Source organism: Balearica regulorum, chromosome 1 (genome assembly GCF_011004875.1).
Source record: "Balearica regulorum gibbericeps isolate bBalReg1 chromosome 1, bBalReg1.pri, whole genome shotgun sequence".
Lineage (NCBI taxonomy): Eukaryota > Metazoa > Chordata > Aves > Gruiformes > Gruidae > Balearica > Balearica regulorum.
In genome coordinates this window covers 66,727,667-66,743,792 of record NC_046184.1, presented here as the reverse complement: position 1 = coordinate 66,743,792, position 16,126 = coordinate 66,727,667, and the positions used below count along the sequence as shown (strand labels likewise).

The 16,126-nt window shown below is 42.1% G+C and overlaps 1 protein-coding gene across 5 annotated transcripts in view; it reads right to left on the bottom strand.

Moving 5' to 3' along the window:
* Positions 1-16,126, bottom strand: part of DENND5B (DENN domain containing 5B) — a 117,395-nt gene that overhangs the window by 43,548 nt on the left and 57,721 nt on the right. For all 5 annotated transcript variants that reach the window (XM_075756150.1, XM_075756127.1, XM_075756133.1 and 2 more), the window contains 2 exons: positions 13,871-14,537; positions 1,073-1,260 (listed from right to left, as the gene is read on the bottom strand). In XM_075756150.1, coding sequence (XP_075612265.1) covers positions 1,073-1,260; positions 13,871-14,537 — 855 coding nt within the window. The remainder of the gene's footprint in view (positions 1-1,072; positions 1,261-13,870; positions 14,538-16,126) is intronic.

The following is a 16,126-nucleotide window of genomic DNA, read 5'->3' as shown; positions in this document are numbered from 1 at the left end:
TGCGGCTGCTCCCACCCGCCTTCTCAGTAAGAGTACCTTTCACAAGCCTTAGGGACTCTGCCCCCAGGAGAGGTCCCCGCATGGAGCTGAGCACAGCAGTGCCACCTTCACGAGATGTTGCAGCCATACAGCCATATCATTATTATTAGGGTTTCCACTGATTTTAAGAAGAAATCCAAGTTAAAATGCATGGCAAGCTCAAGAGATGGGTCCAGTCACCATCTCAGATGCAGACAGGCTAGCAATATCCCAAAGACTTTGCAGTATGGACAGTCATCAGTGGCCAGATTAAAAGGCAAAGCCGTTTTAATCATCTTGGTCAAATTTTCAGGAGAAAAATCTCCATTTCACTCCCTACCACCGGTGTTTTTAACACTTAGATAAGGAGGACAACCTTTCCTTCATTTTTCTCTCCAGGAAAAAGTGATAGACCAGGCAAAATTTTCACTTCCTATCACATGGGAGGACAGAAAAGACCTTTAGTCCAAAAGACTATAATTGGAGTAGGCAATAAAAGCACGTGTGTGTGTATGCCTCCAAGTGGTTCACAGGCATAGCATTAACGCATATCTGGCTTGTTTGAGGCCAGGACGCTGGTCTAGTAATAGACTTCGACCCAGCCAGGAACACGTGGGCTCACCCGTGAGTGGGACACGGCTGGCAGGACAGGGCACGCATCTCATCAGCAGTGGGGGGACAGGGACAGGTTTACACCATCTAGTAACTGCATCCGAGATCCAGATTCATAAAGACCAAATGAAATACCCTTTAGCTCTCTGTCAATAGGACTGTGACACTGACAAAACCTGGTGAAGTGTGTGAGGTAGGGAAAGCAGAGAAACTTTCAGCATCATAGCAAGAAGCAGAAGCCTTTAGAAGTCAATGTAATTAAATTCAGATATGGACCAAGAAGGGCTGTGGAGACTCCCCCTACCACCTCACTCCTGCCAGCAAACAGTCTTCATGGTGCCAGCGAAGCCTCCTAACACCAGGCATAGCATTTTTCAGCAGAGATTCACGCAAATATTAATAACACATTTCAGGGTAGCAACGCCAAAGGCGAGAGACTGACCTCCTGAGGCAGCTCCAGCTTGGAGCGGTCGGTTCCCTCCTTGGACTGCAGCCCCATCAGGTAGGGAACGGGAGCGTCCAGAAAATGCAAGAGAGAGGCAGGAAGGATGGGGACGTACACGTGCTGCCACTGAAATGGGAACAGCAGCGTCGTGATCCCCTCCGCCACTGTCATCAGACGCTGATAATCTAGACAGGGTGAGAGACAGACAGACATTGAATTATCTTTCGATGTTTCACTTTTGAAATCTGGTTGGCAAGGAAATCAGTGACAAAACAAGACAGAAACCATGTTTATATGGTAAGATGTTCTTTTGAAAATAAAACAGTACTTAAAAGCCTTAAACATTATTTAATTCGTCAAAGCTCATTACTCCCAGGAAGAAACTGCTGAACATAAATATTCATATCTTATCCAGATCTATTCTGTCATTAAATTCATTTATTAAAAGTATACCAAAAATTCTCTCTAAAGTACAGGATAATAATATACTGATTCTATAAAAAGCATGTATTTTTACAAGGGAAATGGAGGAGAAAAAAAGTGAACTTCAAGGAAACATTGCAGTAAGACTTTCTCACTTGCTCCTGCCTGCCTGCTTCTGCTCAACTTGCTACTGCTTCTAAGGCTGAATGTATTTTCCAGGACACTCGCCTTGGTCACATACCACCAAAAGTTTTTAGTCCCTAAGTGGTTACAAGCATTTTTTTAAAGTGAAATCCAAACAGAAGCCTAACAGAAATTTAGTTCTCAAAAATATTCTGCATAGTTAGCATATTTATATCGCATTATTTTCCCAAATTTGTATTTAATCCACTAGTTTATTGCTTTGCAATGTTTTGGTTCAAGTAAACACATTTTTATTTTTTTTAATTAAAATTTAATTTGATCTAGCTGAGCTGCAAGAATATTTCAGAATTTGGGTAAGAGTAAATTATTTCTTAAATATTCAGCTGGCATGAAGCAATACCACAATCTATTTTTTAATATAAATAAGGGAATCTGAATTTGAGAACACAGTTTGAAAAAATAAAATAAAATAAAATCACATGTTGGTGTTCAAGAGATGGTCATCCTTACAGCAAATCTCAAACTGCAGACAATTCAACAGGAAACAGGTAAAGACCCCTGGGTAATGTAAGGTGCTGGTGAATGTGAAACCAGGCGGTTGCTTCTGCTCCATATTACAGCAGCTTCTGCATTGCACAGACAAGTAGGAGAGTCAGTTCTGATTCCCGTCCTGGGCCTCCACCACTTGTGAAAGCTGCTCTATTATTTGCAAAAGGAGTTGTTCCCCCCAGCTTCAGTACACAGGTATGTCATCAGTAACCATCAAGAGTGGCAGAAAGGATGTCTCCACTATGGCTGTATCCAAACCCAGTTCATATCAGTGCAAGGCAAGCCTCATGAGCTTTGGCTTGAGCAACCAGAAGATTTTCAACTTCACCAAGACCAGATCCTTGGTAACACTTGGGTGGTTGCCCACGTCTCCCAGCCCCTCTGCCCCACTCCATGAAATTAAAGATACATGTATGAACACTCTGGTTTTGAGTCTGGAAAGAAGGCTTTTTTCCTATAGCCCCAGTGACTGCTTCCACATGGACGGGAACCCAGCCTGGCCCTTCCCGTTCCCTGAACAAGCCAGCCTGATAACCTGGCAGACAACAAGGACAGCAAAAGCGCTGTCATCTGACACTGCTCAGCTATTAGGAGGTCACTGGGAAGATACACTTGAATAAATATGCAAATTACAACAACAAATTGCATAACCCATTCTCCTTCTTGCTAGCACTGCTCTGTGGAAAACCAGTCTCGATCTGCAGAAGGTCAGCTGGCAGGGCAAAAACATTTTTCATCTTGTCTTACTAATCGCTAGTCACTCAATCTTCAAAATGATTTTCATGCATACAAGTCAGTCTCAAGGTTACACCTCCAAACCATTCCTAGCTACAGATCAGCCATTTATGAATCTCTCCCCATGCAATGGTCTATAATTATACACATCCGTTGGCTGTCTTGTTGAGGAGCACTTATACAGAATCAACTTACAGCATCTACTGATAAAGCTTAGGTGTCTCATGATACTTCATAACTGAAAACTTTAAAGGTTAAAAAAAAATCAAATACAGAAAGTAGCATGTCTCAGTATGCACAAGACGATTTCAAAGTCTGTTCTGATCTACATAGCCATGTGAAATAACAGGTCTTCACAGCAAAGTTGCAAGTATCTTTTTGGATAAGGGCATTCAACTCTGGAAATATGTGCTCACTCTTCTTTGATGCTACTAATATTTAACATAGTCAGTAGCACAAGTTTTGTAATGAACTTGCTAAGAGGAAGGCTTTTTTTTAAAAAAAACAAACTAGTCATGACCAAAATATTAGGCTAATTGTTACCATTTAGCAATGTTTGTTAGCAATTAGCAGAGATAGAAACAATTCTGTACCCGACAGTTTTCACTGAAGAGAAGGAAGTTCCTAGGTTCCTCCAGAAAAATAATTTAAAATAAAAGACTTGGAAATGGTTCTTCTGATATTTGTTTAATGAAGCAAGAAACTCTAGTTACTCTGTATTTACTTTCAAGTCTGTACAAGGTTAGACACCTATTCTGTAAGGCATAAAGTCTTTTTTAATGGAGAGATTCTTGTACCTACCAGCATTTGAGGGAAGCTTAGGTGGTTACTGAGTACAACCTGAAAACAAGGGACTCCTGCATTTCCCCAAACCAGAGGGAGAAAAACAGGCGGCGGAACAGAAAAAAAGGAAGGAGGGAAAGAATGGAAGTGGATGGAAAAAAGAGGGTTTGTATAGACTCTGTGTGCTTGCGTCAAGGGGGAGAGCGTTTCCAGATCCTACTCCACCATCGCTACTAGACTTTGATAACAATCTCCAACTGCAAGCCAAGTTTTGCCTGTTATTTTATGAATGAGAGGCCCAGGTAGGAAAAACTATTCTCTGATCCTACTCCAAGCTTTAGAGCTAGAATAGGGGATTAGATAGTATTCACCAGTTTAGGAAGTGTCTTTGGAGAAAGGCCTGTTTGCTGAGCAGAGTGAGGACACAACAGTCCTGTTTCCCATCCATCTGACATCAAGAAATATCCGGAAGAGATAGATACAAAAAGTAAAAACACTGTCTGGGTGATATCTACAGAAGATCACAAACTGAGAGTGACAAATGGCTCAAATCAAGGCAATTCCCTGAGATCAGTGAAATAAATCCCTTCTACTCCTCCGGGCTCACCCACCTGACGTGGTGTACACCACGCTGGATGCAGTGAAAGGCCCTGCAATGCCAACAAGGCTACTACTGCTTTAAAAGCACAAGCAGAAGGTTGCAGCCCACAGTGATGGCCCACAGCAGCAGCTGCTGCCACCAGAGCAAAGATTTGACCCGTGCAAAATCATCCCTGGGTACAGAAATAAGTAGTGGACAGTGGAGACCTAAGCTTGAGGCTTCCTCCCCTTCTCTTTGCTGCGCAGCCTGGGACAGTGGAGAAAGGACCCAGAAGGTCTGGAGACTTACTGAACGTTCCAACCACCGGACATGTTTCTCTGCAGTGTGCAGCTGGGCTTTTAGCTTTAAATTTCTCTTGTGCTGGATCTCCTTTCCATCTGATTGCTCCACCTCTCTTACTTGCATTGCTATCTCCCTCTCTTCCTTTCAGTTTTCATTTCTCCCCACTCCCAAAGTGACGATAGCTTACACCACAGGATTTATTTTGCTTGGCAGCTATACCTGCATCCCTCACCCTGCTTCCTTGGGACAGGGAAGTATCCTGCCTCCTCCAGGACAGGGAACATCATCGAGCACAGCCCCTACAGCAAGTTCTTCGTGTTCAGAATTAAATCCCTAATTTGTACACAGGACATTTTCCAAGAGAAACTGCTCAGGGAGGATAATCCCAAGGCAACGTGACTTCTACAGCTTCTATTGCAACTGCTGCCTCCTAACAACCCCTTAGCTGGATTTGGCATTGGTCTGTCTCTCACACTTAACCTTCTCCCTAAGTGAAGAAGAGGGCAACAGAGTCAAGTTCAAAGACTCTGTATCCAACCCCTTGTTCTGGCAGCATCTGCCGAGGGCCCTCGGCCCAGTCCCTGTATCTCAGTTACCTGCGCAGGACAAGTAACCGCAGTGGGGACTCGCTCTGCCATGGGTCAGCTGTTCTGCTGCACGAGCACTGCATTTCAGCCACGCTTTATAAAGGTCTGGAAATATTCACATGGCTTGCAAGGTACAAAGTAATGCTTAAAATGCAAACCCTGTATATAGATTCCTGTATAATTATGAATCACTGTTCTGTGCTAGAGATGGAAATGTTTTCAGCATTTGAACATCCATTCACTACAAATGTTTTTTCTGAAAGAGGACAAAATGTGACAAATGTTTGTCTTGATGTTGATTTTCCATAATACAATAACAGGACAATAACCAATCAGCACAGTATTACAACAGAATGTGTATGCAGAAATATCTATCGCAAAGAGCTTAAAGTCCAAACACAGGCAGTGACTCAGAAAAGAAAACAAAATAATCCTTCTCCTTTCATTTTACAGATTAGGTATAAAAGCTCTGAGATGTTAAGCAATTCACAAAGCTCAACATAAAAATTGCTTTTCCTGCTACAAAAGAGCCTGGGATCTCAAAATCCTTCCCGTGCTGCAGCAAAATGAAACCAAGATCCTTTGAGAGAGGAAAGGGACATTAATGTTACCCCTGCCCAGAACAGCTAAGACCTCTCTGCTACCTCCAAAACAGATTCAAATCTTTGGTTGTAATCAAACAGAAGAGAATTTCACCTAGGACCTTCTCAGCAAATGCCCCACCACAGGGTTTTTGAGTGTAAAAGGCATGTATAAGAGCATGCACACACTCATTCAAACTAGAAACAGCGTTCTTGCTGTGATCAGTACAGTGTTATTCCAGTTTCAATGCACTCAACCTTCCCGATGAAAGAACAACTTGGCAGTTTTCCAACTCTCTGTTCCAGTAACCTACCAAAGGTACGGTAGAAAGCCTACTGCAGAGCTGAAGTCTCAGCCTGGATCTTCTAAATCCAGTACAATGCTTTAAAAATAGACCACGCTTCCTCTTTCTTTTCCTTTTTAAGTCTCATTTTACATACAATTTGAAAGCACTTGGAAGCATTTGAAAAGATGGGTTAGCTGGACACCACTTCCTTTCCTCTACTGCTTTTTGAACATGGATAAATTATAACTGCAGCTTTGCAAAGCCAAGTATTTAAATATGTATCCTGGAAGATGATAATCAGATGATGTTATCAAAGAGTACCTTATCAAAAGCAACAAAACAATTCTATGCAATAATTTTAAACACAAGAAAGCCAACAACAGAGTTAAATTTTTTTTAAAAAAAAAATCAATGCATCTTAATGAATAAGGGCTAATTCTTCAGGGGGAAACACCTGAACAAGCTTTAAAACATTCCTGCGACTAATAGCTTTTCCACATACTACCTCTTCAGTCAAAGTATTATAAGCAATTGCTGTTCAACTGCTACTTTTTGTAACAAGATATAGACTGGCTGAGCCAGGTATATTGGAAAAACTGGAAAATAAAAATTAGTATTTTGCTTTAAGCCCTGAGCGTGAGTCAGGAATGGCGCATGACAGTTATGAGACCTGTCTAGTCGCCTGGTATCTTCTGATCTGTAATGTTTATATATAGCATACTGCAGATGAAAAAGGAAATCTGAAATTCACATCTGAGACAAAAATTGTTTATGAAAGCAAAGGTTTTCAAATCCGATCTCAATAGCTCAACAGAAGCAATGCATATAAGTCTTACAGACTTCAAAGCACCCTGGAAGCTTCCATCTTTCACCTGGTTTGTATACCAGCAGCTGTGATGACTGACAAGCCAGACCAGGTGATTTTCAAGAGATGTTCAGATAAAATGCACAAAAATGCTTCAGGAAACATTTATTCACCATAGAAATCACCTTGCACCAGTGCTGCCTTCAGGGCACTCGGACAGGTTGGTGACGCAGGGCTGTAACCAGCAGACTATCCTGGGGAACGACCTGTGGCATCTCAACGCCCTTTATCCCCAACAGAAGAGGGGATTTACCAGCGAGCAACACAGCACATGAATTACAAGATAAAAGCAGAGCAGCAATTTATGCAAATCTGAAAATACATATTTTCTTAAACAGGATGATCAAGACTAGCCTGCATCTAATTGCCTGAACTAAGAATGAGCCTCTCAGCCTGGGGGTCAGCTCTGACCCAAGGGAAACATCCTGAGGCCGATATTCACCATGGCCAATTCTTCCCATTTTCCCTCACTGGCAAACACTTAATGGAAAAAATAATCACTTCCACTTCAATAAATTTCCATTTATATGATTTATCCGTGTTACAGCCTGCCATCAGTGGTTCAGCATAAATTAGTTTATGATTAAGCGCCACCTTAAGAATTAATTCACAGGAAAACCTGAATTAGCTCCCATTACTGGCATGGTTAAGCCTCTGAGAGCAGGGCAAAAAGTCTTTGACAAGCTGACAAGGCAGCAGCAGGACACACGAAGATGCATCTGACGACACAGGGAGCTCCTTCGTCCCCGTCGCTGCTGGGGCAGAGCAGTCTCCCCTGCGGGCAGCGGCTCTGGGCCAGGGCAGCAGGGTGGTGGGGAGGTCACGGATTCTAGCAGGCAACTACTTTGCTCAAGACCATTTTTGACTGCCGGGTTATTTATCTGGCATTTGCCATAGCTGGAATGCAAAGGCCTAATTTAACTTCTTCCCACCCTGTTCTTAAAAGGTAAAGATGTTTTATAATGGAAAAAATCAGAAGATCCCACTAAAAAAAGTGGAGAGAGGATGGAGTGTGTGTGTGCAAAGTGATAAAAGCAGTTGCCAAATCTTCCTCTACACTTCAGTGTTACTACAAACAAGAGTGGGGATGTGGCGCAGACATGGTCCAGCTCCTTCTCCTTGTTTCCAGCTGCTTTAAAAACTTGACTTTTCAGACAATATTGACTTCAGCTAACAAAACCGAGCTACTTTTAATTGAAAAATGGTTTTGTCTTTCCACCTAAGTTAAAAACCAAGAAGATATTTGATTCTTTGATTATTCTATCCAATTACCTGTCTCCTTTCCAGGGGAACACGTGCTGTAGTCTCCTCTGACTGTGGTGCTGTTGAGGCCCTAAACTTGGGTCTCTATCACAGCATAGACACATTTTGTCCCCGTGTGAATTGTTCACCATTAGCTCTGCAATAGCTTCCCATTAGTTTTGATGGCTGGACTTGATGATCTTAGAGGTCTTTTCCAACCTTAAAGACTCTATGATGAATACCAGTGTGGAGTGCAACTATTTAAATAACAAGCAGAAGAGAGCAAAGTTTTTCTTCGTAACTATTTGATGTAAAAATGCTTTAAAAGGCAAACACATCATGCATGTATTTATTTTAAAAATCTGCCCCAAAATAGACTTCACAAGAAAGATCTTTAAGACACCACCTTTTTCTAGGTGATGACTATATATATGCATAGTAATTTGTATTATAATTTCTAAGATAGAAAAAAAAATTCCAAAGAATATTTCAATCTTTGAGGAGCAATTACTTTTGAAAAACAACTTGGGAAACACTCTAAATTTATAATGAGTAGAAATAGCCTAAGCTCTAAGAAGTTTATCTTTGTCTCATCGACACATTTCCTCTCATGTTTAAATCCCTAGAAAGGCAGACAACAAAATGGATTGCTGAGGTTTCCGCAGAGCCCACAGTTTAATTCATCTCTCTCCGGCAGACATCTCACGCCAGTGGCATTTTGTTACCGATCCTTGGGAAATTGTAGCAGCTATTGCAGAGTGTTATTAACTTGGACACTGCTGGAAGCCTGGACATTCACAATACTGTTACATCTCCGCGATCGCACGGGAGTGCTGTGCTCTGAATAAAGGGCACTTGCAAGAGTATTACTTTCTACAATTGAATAAACTATAATAAAACTACAACAGCAAGTGTTTCATAAATGAAAGTCTGTAAGCCCCAAGCTTACACAACATTAGAAGTGTGCTACACAATGTGCCTTGTTTAGCGATAACAAGTATGACTCTATATCAGTTTTTCTGCTTTATTGGGAGTCTCGTAGTTCTTGTGTCCTTCCTTTGAAAGTCAAACATTTGAAAGGAACACATCATAATCCAAGCTTTGATTTTTAGAGGATGAAGTCTGTAAGGCTGCAATCCGAAGACTGCACCCTGAAGAACTGCAGGAAAAAAATATCTAATCCCTCCCTTTGGTTTTCAAAGCCCCATTGTTCAAACCTGGCCCTATTTAAACTTAAAAGTATACTCTATGTGCAGGAGGATGTAACCTGAAGCCACAGGAGTTCTGATTCGAGTGCTTTCAGGTACACTTCTCTGTATCACCTTTGCAGGCCCAAGTCGGCACTTAGAGCGGTCTATTACATCTCCCTGCCAACAGAGATTTTGATTAACTCCCTGGAAGTCCACGCTGTCTCCATTAACAGTAAGGACTTGGCTTTCCAGTCTTGCCATTTAGGAGCAAGCACGGGTCTCTGTCAGCTATGCAACTATCCTCACCTTGTTCCCTGTTTTGCCCTAATGCTGCCACAGCACCATTTGCTGCTTCCAAGCTGCACAGATGTCTCATATCTTCAAAACGAAATGTTTTCGTCACAGTGGCTTTTGACCCAGGAGGACACAATTATCCACAGCAGCAGTTCCCAAACTGTGGTTTGTAAAGCCACAGTGATAGTTCCTTAACAGCAGACTGCTTTAAACCGCTAACTTGAGAGAAATTGAGGATTAAGGTAGTTGCCTGCAGTCCAAACCGTTCAGGAGTGAAAGAGCTTAAAAAATGAGCTCAAAAATTGAGCTCATCATTCTTTTACAGCAGTCTCTCCACTCCTCTGCTTGACCACCACAGCTGCAAAGTGAAGTTACAGTCCACTACAATCCCTTCATTTTCCCAAGTGATGGGATACCACTCACCCACAAAACACCATGAACAGAGCAATCAGACACGCAAAGTTGACAGTGGCAGCCATGGTACAAACAGCTACCAATTGGTCCTGTCCCCACTGCAGAGCTGTGCCAGACGCTCTCATTATCATGCTGGGAACATGTCCAGGGCAACCTGGGTAAACTCATGCAACACCCTCACCTCTTCATTTAGTTAGATGCCTTTGTTCAGGCTGTTGGAAACATTATGCCTCAGCTACACAGTTAAAAATAAACTTTTTTATCATCAACTCCTAGTTCACTGGAACCAGAAAAACCACTCCAGAAAAGCCAATACAGCCTCCGTGCTACCCTCCTGCCAGCCCTTTGCTGCTGTTACCACCAACTCTGTCAGCAACCAGGTGCAACTCCACCACCATCCTTCCTGCAGGCAGCCCACTGCCCATGCTTGCTTATAAATTTTGGAACTAAAGCTGGTTGACCAGTTTTTCCCAGTGTTTGCAGTTTTCATTTCCCTCCTGCTCTTTCTTGGCCTCAAAAAGTAATCTGCCTTTAGTGGACAGATGTTTAGTGAGAAGTTTAGGCTCTCAGTAGACAGCCAGCAGGATCATTGTATGGTCAGGGTTGTGTAGCAATTCATATTTTCACTCAACTTTCCGAAAGAAGTCTTTATTCTTTAAAAAGAGGAACAATTTTTCTGGCAAGCTTGAATGAAAAGCTCCTTCCAACAAGGCTAGGAGAACCACAAAGAAGTCAGCTTACTTTTCCCACATGTGTTATTAGCAATTCTCTCACTGAAATAGTTTGGTGAACTGAAGTAGGTCTTGGTTCAATGCTCTGATTTCGTGAGTATTGTAGCATTTCAGTGAACTCTGACTTTGGGTGAAAAATGCAGTCTTGCTTGAAATTGCACCCAGTGGACACAAGACCATCTTCTGCTAATCTTTTGTTGAGTTTGGTAAGGTTGCAGCAAGGCCAGGCCACTGGAAACACGGCCCAGCAAGTACATCCTCTTTAAAGCAGAAAGGGAAGGAAGGACAAATTTTCAGAATCACACTCTCATTTGTTACTTTGGAACAAGCAATACATAAGCCAAAAATTTCTTTTCATCTTTGCCTTGAAAGAACTTGCAGTTAAGAAAGCATTTCTCCCTGATGGATCTCAAAGCTTAGAAAGAAGATTTCAGTAGTATCTACCCTGGTTATATCTCAAATAGGAAAAGAGCTGCTTTGTTTCCTCTTTCAGGAATCGCAAGACTGACATTTAAAAGAAGCCACAGTGCACAGTTAGCCAAGCACTCAGCTATCAGGATATGCCAAAACTGAGGCTTTGCACTTGACCTCCACTCTACATTCCTCACCTCTGGGAACCAGCATTACAATGCTATTTACATAATCACAGAATTTCCCTAATACAACTGTATGCTTTTCCCCATGCACCATCAAGTTGTGTCTTTATCAGATAGGGAAGTAAAGGTCATGTCAAGGACTTCCCTAGATTCACCAATAATAGAGGGAAAGGGGAAAAAATAATCTGAATTTTGGAGGGTGGAGAGGATTAATTCTCACTATCTCATTTTTCTTTAAAAAAACCAGCAAACAACACAGTGAAAGTAAACAAAACAAGTGATAGGACAAGAGGAAATGGCCTCAAGTTGTGTCAGGAGACGTTTAAATTGGATATTAGGAAAAATTTCCTCACCAAAAGGGTTGTCAAGCACTGGAACAGGCTGCCCATGGACATGGTTGAGTCACCATCCCTGGAGGTATTTAAGAGATGTGTAGATGTGGTGCTTAGGGACATGGTTTAGTGGTGGACTTGGCAGTGGTAGGTTAACAGTTGGGCTCAATGATCTTAAAGGTCTTTTACAACCAAAACGATTCTATGACTCTATGATTCTATGAAAACAAGTAAACCTCTAAATTATAGCCAGTAATGGGAAGAAAAATACTTATTTATCTAACTTCTGGTGGCACTGAAAATTGAGTCAAAATTATTTAGTGCATATTTCGTATCTGTCTCAAGGACTATTCAAAAGTAATGCATATGCAGGTTGCTCTCCATCTGCACAAAACAAGCAGATTTTTCCTAATGTTATTAGCTTACAGTAAAAATATCTCAGTTTTCAGTGAATCCATAAGCAGGGACCAGGGTGGGAATGCTGAGCAGGGATGTGGAGGCATTTCAGTGGTGTTGCTGCTTAATGTCGAACCCTGGTGTCAAGTGGCAAAGGCAGCACGATTCAAACTGAGGAAGAAAGGGGTAAGCACCTACACACAGAAGCAGAAGGGAGGGGGAAAGCAGCCTAATCAAAACTAACAGCAAGATTTCTGCTCACACTTCAAACTGAGAGCAGATAAAGCCCTTCATTTTCTGTTCTTGAAAGCAAACCCCTGGAGTCCACGTGGAGAAGTGCTCCGCAAAGAACTAGCAATCCTTTGAATTCAGTTATTTGCAGAAGAACGACCCTCCTTCCACCTCCCTGAATGTTTTTTCCCCATTCTCAGTCATTTATTCATTAGTATTATTATTACACACTTACTGACCTTTTCTTTTATAGGACAAACCCAAACGTTCACTTTTTGAGCCTGAAGGTTCATTACCCGTACTCATTTTAGACAACTTCCCCATCCTCTCTCTCTCGTCTCCATTTCAAGCTGTCTGTTGCTTGAACAGACAGCTCTTGAACATCTCTTGAGAAGTCTAATCTTTTCCTCTTTTTGTTAAAAGGTCCGTGTACCCCCTGGCTTCATGTTCATTCTAGTCTGATGAAACCACTCCCCCACCCCCCAAATTTTTCACCTGAGGCACATTTTACTAATTTAGGGTCAGCATCACAGAAGACATTTGGGAACCCAGATAATATGGACAGGCATCCAGTGAGACTTAGAGGAACCTCCAAAAAAGTCTGGACAACGCCTTGGAGGTCAGCGGCAAACTTGAACTTGACTTGTTCAGGCACTCTGGTGCATTGCAACAGTTGCAGCACACACCTTTTGGTACCCAAATATCACCAGGGCCAGGCTCACAGCAACCAACATCATACAAGAAAGAGTACTAGGGGTGTAAAACCTCAGAGCACGCCCAGCACTAAGTCAAGGTTCCCAAAACTTGTAGCAGAGTATTGCACTATTGCAGAATGACACCACCAAAAGAGAAAAGGTACAGGCCAGATTTTCAAAAGCTTGCTGGCATATTTCGACACAGACAGGCCTCTGGCCTGGCAAGCAACTGCTGCCAATGCAGCTAGCCTTTGCCAATTGCAATCTTAAGTGGCTCAAAAAGAAGTACCAGCATCCTTGTCAGAAAAGTTCCCAAATATCTCAAGTAGGACTACGAAGGGATGCCCTGTAACTCCACTCAGTTCCAACCCAGCATTAAAACGTCAGCCTCTAAGTGATAAAAAATTCTCAGTGCTTTAACCAGAACACATCCATTATACAGGAGGGAAGAAATCTCACCAAACTTCAACATGCTGCTACGATTTGAAACAGCAAGATGTATTACTTTCTGCTGGTATTTTTGCAGAAGATAGGATTAGTTTCATGCTGTCTTGCAGCATGATGAAGGGCAATGTAAGGATAATAATTAAGTGAATTCTATTGCTGGCTGTCACAAGTAATAAATACAATGCATAATTAAACAAGCAGCATCTAGAATGCCTGGAGGAAACAATTATTTAGTGATTTCATTAGGACAGACTAATTTCTTTCACTTTTTTTTCATTACATTCTCATGTTTCACAAATCTGCTGAAAACCAACAGGTTTACATTAGCTTCCGTGGCTGCAGCTGCCCAGGAACTGCCCACTGGGAACAGACCCAACGTGCATCGCCCACCTTGTGAGTACAGAAGGATCTGCATCTCCAGAAGAACGCAGGTGAAAACCTGGACCAGGTTCTCCAGGCCCAGCAGCTCAAAGACCTCCCGCAGCGGGTAGTCAGAGAGTGGCAGCTCGTTGGGCCCAGGTCTCTGGCAAATGATGGGCTCATAAACCCCATAAAACTTCAGCGACCTCCCCGGGGGTGGCAGGGGCACCTCGTAGAGGATGTTGTGGATGTAGCTCTCCAGGGGCAGAGGTGGTGGCTGCTGGGAGGTGACTGCCTTATAGAGCTGGACGAGGAACTTCTTGCAGGCTTGCATGAAGGGCAGAGGGGTGATGAGGCATATACATTTGGAGACATACAGTGTGTCTCTGCTGATGTCATAGGAGTTGTACCGCTGGAGCTTGGCGAGGGAAGTGGCGTCACCCTCGTCGATGCTGCTGGCCAGGGAGTCCATGCTGCACGAGGAGGAGGCGCAGACGCTGCTGTATTGCTCTGCATTGTGCATCTGGTAGAGCGTTTGCATGGCTGTGCAGATCTGCTTGCTCGTGACCTCTTCGTAGAATGTGAGCACAAACCCATACGTACGAGAGCCATCTTCTCTGGTGATGATGAACGAATGGAGCTGAGGATCTCTGTTATCTGCCTGCGTCCTGAAAGACAGCCCTTTGGGCATACACAGCTAAGAAAGGAGAAAAGAAATAGATATAGTTATCTAAGCTACAATTTTATTTTGTTACTTTTGCTTTACAGGCACATTCTTTTTTTTCCACCACATCATAACTATCCAGTTATCATTAAACATAATCCCTCTGAAAAGCAGCCCAAGAACAAACAGCCTAAAACTGATGCTACTTAAAAGAAGAGATAGGGATGACTGAATCACCCATCTATTAAGTCATTATGACTTATTTTCATTACTTTGTAAAATTATTTTCACTACTGAATAGCCTTCGTCTCATTTACTTAAGCATCATATAAAGACATCCAGTTTTGTCCTCATTCACATATATTATTCCCACAGTACTCTAAAATCAGAGAGACAAGGGAACATCTTATAACACTGAATTAAAATTACAGACTTCTTGAAATTCACTGATCTTCCCTAATTTTCTTAAAAGAAAGCAAGAGTTGACTGACAGCTATTACGTTAAGTTTCTTCCTTAAGTGCTACAAAATAGCTTACGTTGGAAGAAGGAAGGGGGGGGAAACACCCAAAATCTGTGAAAGCCTCATTTTAGATTTACCACTTAGCAAAATCTTTTGCAGTGATTCTACTACACTGGGTGTTTCTCTGAAACAGCCCTAGTGATAACTCGAGGCATTTTTCCAGGCATTCCTCAGGAATTCTATCAGATATCTAATACAAAATAACAAACATCCAGCAAAACTTGTTTGAATGTGCATCAGCATGAAACTCCTTATGTTCTAGCTAAATCAGTATGTTTATAAATGAGGAACTAAAGCTTCCTTTGTACCTTCCATCTGAAGAAATAAAAGGAAAGAAGAGAGGGAGACCCTTCAAAGTGCTTCTCCTGTTCCAAAAGGCAACACTAAAAGCTAACTTTCCCAAGGGATGCGAACCTACATATGACTGAGTGCATCCCCTAATGTCTCATCTTGACCAGGAGTAAATTCTTCTGATGGTGGAAGAGGTCAAGAGAAATAATTATATATTTTCAGGCACTGAACTTCACCAGTGCACCTTGCAGAAACCATTCGACAACCTGATAAAGCTGGTACCAGCCCAGCTGGGATTTAGGCAAGTGGTCCAGACTCAATTCACAACATGCCAGCAAGCCCCTAAGTTATCTAGGACAGCTTTTACGTATTCCTCTAAGAGGTAACGTATAGGGAAATAAGTAGTCTGCAATTGGTAGAAGAATCTAATTCAATTGACAGGCTTTGCTGACATAAACCATGAAATTGCAGCTTGAACCATTTTTGAACAGCAGCCTCATTTTCATTCAAGAGGTTTATAGTTTTTATTGTGGCATTAACAGCAGTGCCATGGTTAAGGCTTCTCCAACAAATAAGTAGTAAAAAATCCTTGTTTCACACTTTATTTAAATTTACCCTGCACAATAAATATCTCTTAACCTCATTTTTTGGCAGGCTTGCTTAATAAAAATTTCTATCTAGAATGTGGGCGTTCAATGGCGGCTATAGGCTTATCAAATCTGATCCAGCTGAAAGCATAGGTTTTAATCTCAGTGCTATCAAAGAATGTGTTTTCTTCACTTTACAGGAAAATACTTGGAGAAGCAAATT